Consider the following 2,085-nt stretch of genomic DNA (forward strand, 5'->3'; position numbering starts at 1 on the left):
TATAATTAACAAACTTTATCCAGCCATAGAAATCAAGCTCTAAAAAATATAACTGTCATTACTCTACCATTGCAATAAAGCTCCTTACTGTAGTGGGTTTTTAATTCAGTCAAGTTTATGTCATGTCGTTTGAGGCAGTGAGAGAGAATGGGGTCATTAGCAACTGGTAGAGGCTCGGAACAGAAAGGACAAAGAGGGCGAAAGGCTTCCTCCTTCTCTTCGACCTCTTCCCAGCTCTCTTCTTCTCCTTCAGAGTCAGACATGTGTGAAAGCACTTCTTCTTTTAATTATAATTCAATTAGCAATCACCACTCCCATATTATTTTAGCCACTCCCAACAAATTTAGGCACACGTGCTTCCACGTGGGTAACTGAACGTTCTGCTTTCTTAATGTTTAATATTAATATTATAAAATAACAGTCTATATATTACCTATCTAAGAATGATTGGTGACCTCTAGAAATACAAAAGTCCTAGTGGTCTACCAAAAGCTCTAATTAAAATTATTTAAAGTGTCTCTGTGATCATTTTTCAAGCACGGCAATAGTAGAACTCAAAGCTTTCGGCATTATCAACTGCTTTATCTGGTTCATTACGGGCAAGTGCTTGACTGTCAGTAACTCCATAAGCATAATCTTCAGTGTCAGCTCCAACATGAGTCCATTCATGTGCAAGTGTTCCTTCTTTACTGGTACCACTGGTCCTGCACAAAGTAGGATCACTAACATATATAGCACACAACCAAACTGTGTCACATTGATAGCAAGTGTATGCATATGTATCACTGTCACATTCACTTCCCCTGAAGTTATATTTAACGGAATTCCTGGCAATCCTGTCCCTGCTCTTTTTGAGGACAGATTTGACTTTACGAGCATGTTTATTAGTATAAGCACCAAACCAGAGCCTGTATGTAGCGTTGTTGCCAACTTTTCTTCTTGCTCGAAGGTATTTACTGCACAACTTCTTATGGGCTTTAGTAGTAGCCTTGCGAGTTGATGACGAGCCACCAACATATGTGGCTACACTGCTGCAAGATTCAATGTAAACTTGATCGCCTTCTTCCTCAGACTCTTTATTGACTGGGCGTGAGAGAAGATTGGTGTTCTCGAGTTGAACAAAAACTGATGCATCGACTTCAATCTTGCGAGCACTTTTTATCTCGCCAGAAGCAGACTCCAGTTCCATATTTTCCTTTGATAGAATTTGCAGGGGCCTATTGTACTTTATATTGTAGGTACCATCAGAAGCGAAAGCAAAGATATCATTGATTTGAACAGTTGCAGTAACACTCTCTCCGGCCTCTAGGAGTACAAAGTCATGTTTCTTTGGAGGAGTGCAGTAGAAGAGATATCCCTTATATAGCAGTGGAACACCATCTATAGAAACAGCAACAAAAGGAGAGCGGAGTCCTTCGAGAGGAGTGTTACGCTTGAGGAGATAATAGTCTTCATCATCGTCATTTTTGAACTCAAAAGAACAATCAACAGTGGACAAAGACTGCTTACAATCCATTTTAAGGGAAACAGGCGACTGGCTAAAAAATTATAACATATTATGTATATTGTTGACTACACAATGACATACCTCATGGCATAGCCTAAGTAGGCTATAAGACAACAAAGAAGCAATATAGTCTTCATGATATCCTCTTTTCAAATATACAAGATATTTTTTGTTTTTCTATGATTCAGGACAAAACTGCTTGTGCCTTTTGTACTGTTCAGGATCTAATCCTGCCTAAATTACTGAGAATTGTATGACAGGACGAATGCTACTCAAACTTACTCACGACACTTGCAAATACACATATGCACACAGAGTTTGTAGTCAGAGTAAACCAGTAACTTTACTATAATGCTGCTGAATTCTGTTATACTACACACTACTGGCGATCTAATCCTGATGAAATTACTGAGATTTATATGACGGGACAAATGTTACTCATGACAATCACAAATACACATCTACAACTTGTAGTCAGAGTAACACAGAGTAACTGTGTAACAAGCTACTTTTGTGACTCATTTTATTTAATCACTTATGAAACAATGTTAAATCAAATTGATTTATGGTAATATTAG

At 38.0% G+C, this 2,085-nt stretch overlaps 1 protein-coding gene and 1 long non-coding RNA gene across 2 annotated transcripts; both read right to left on the bottom strand.

Annotated features, from left to right (window-relative positions):
* On the bottom strand, positions 1-322 carry LOC109591744 (uncharacterized). Its single transcript, XR_002189963.1, has 2 exons — positions 89-322; positions 1-39 (listed from the first exon to the last, which is right to left on the bottom strand). It is a non-coding gene; the product is annotated as an uncharacterized LOC109591744 (long non-coding RNA).
* Positions 323-411: 89 nt separating this feature from the next.
* On the bottom strand, positions 412-1,716 carry LOC105315876 (extracellular protease-like). Its single transcript, XM_011410639.2, has 2 exons — positions 1,589-1,716; positions 412-1,538 (listed from the first exon to the last, which is right to left on the bottom strand). The coding sequence occupies exons 1-2, from the start codon at positions 1,642-1,644 to the stop codon at positions 533-535; spliced, it is 1,062 nt and encodes a 353-aa protein (XP_011408941.2). The 5' UTR covers positions 1,645-1,716; the 3' UTR covers positions 412-532.
* Positions 1,717-2,085: the final 369 nt, after the last annotated feature.

This window comes from Amphimedon queenslandica, unplaced genomic scaffold (assembly GCF_000090795.2).
Source record: "Amphimedon queenslandica unplaced genomic scaffold, v1.1 AMPQUscaffold_7357_Cont20691, whole genome shotgun sequence".
NCBI lineage: Eukaryota > Metazoa > Porifera > Demospongiae > Haplosclerida > Niphatidae > Amphimedon > Amphimedon queenslandica.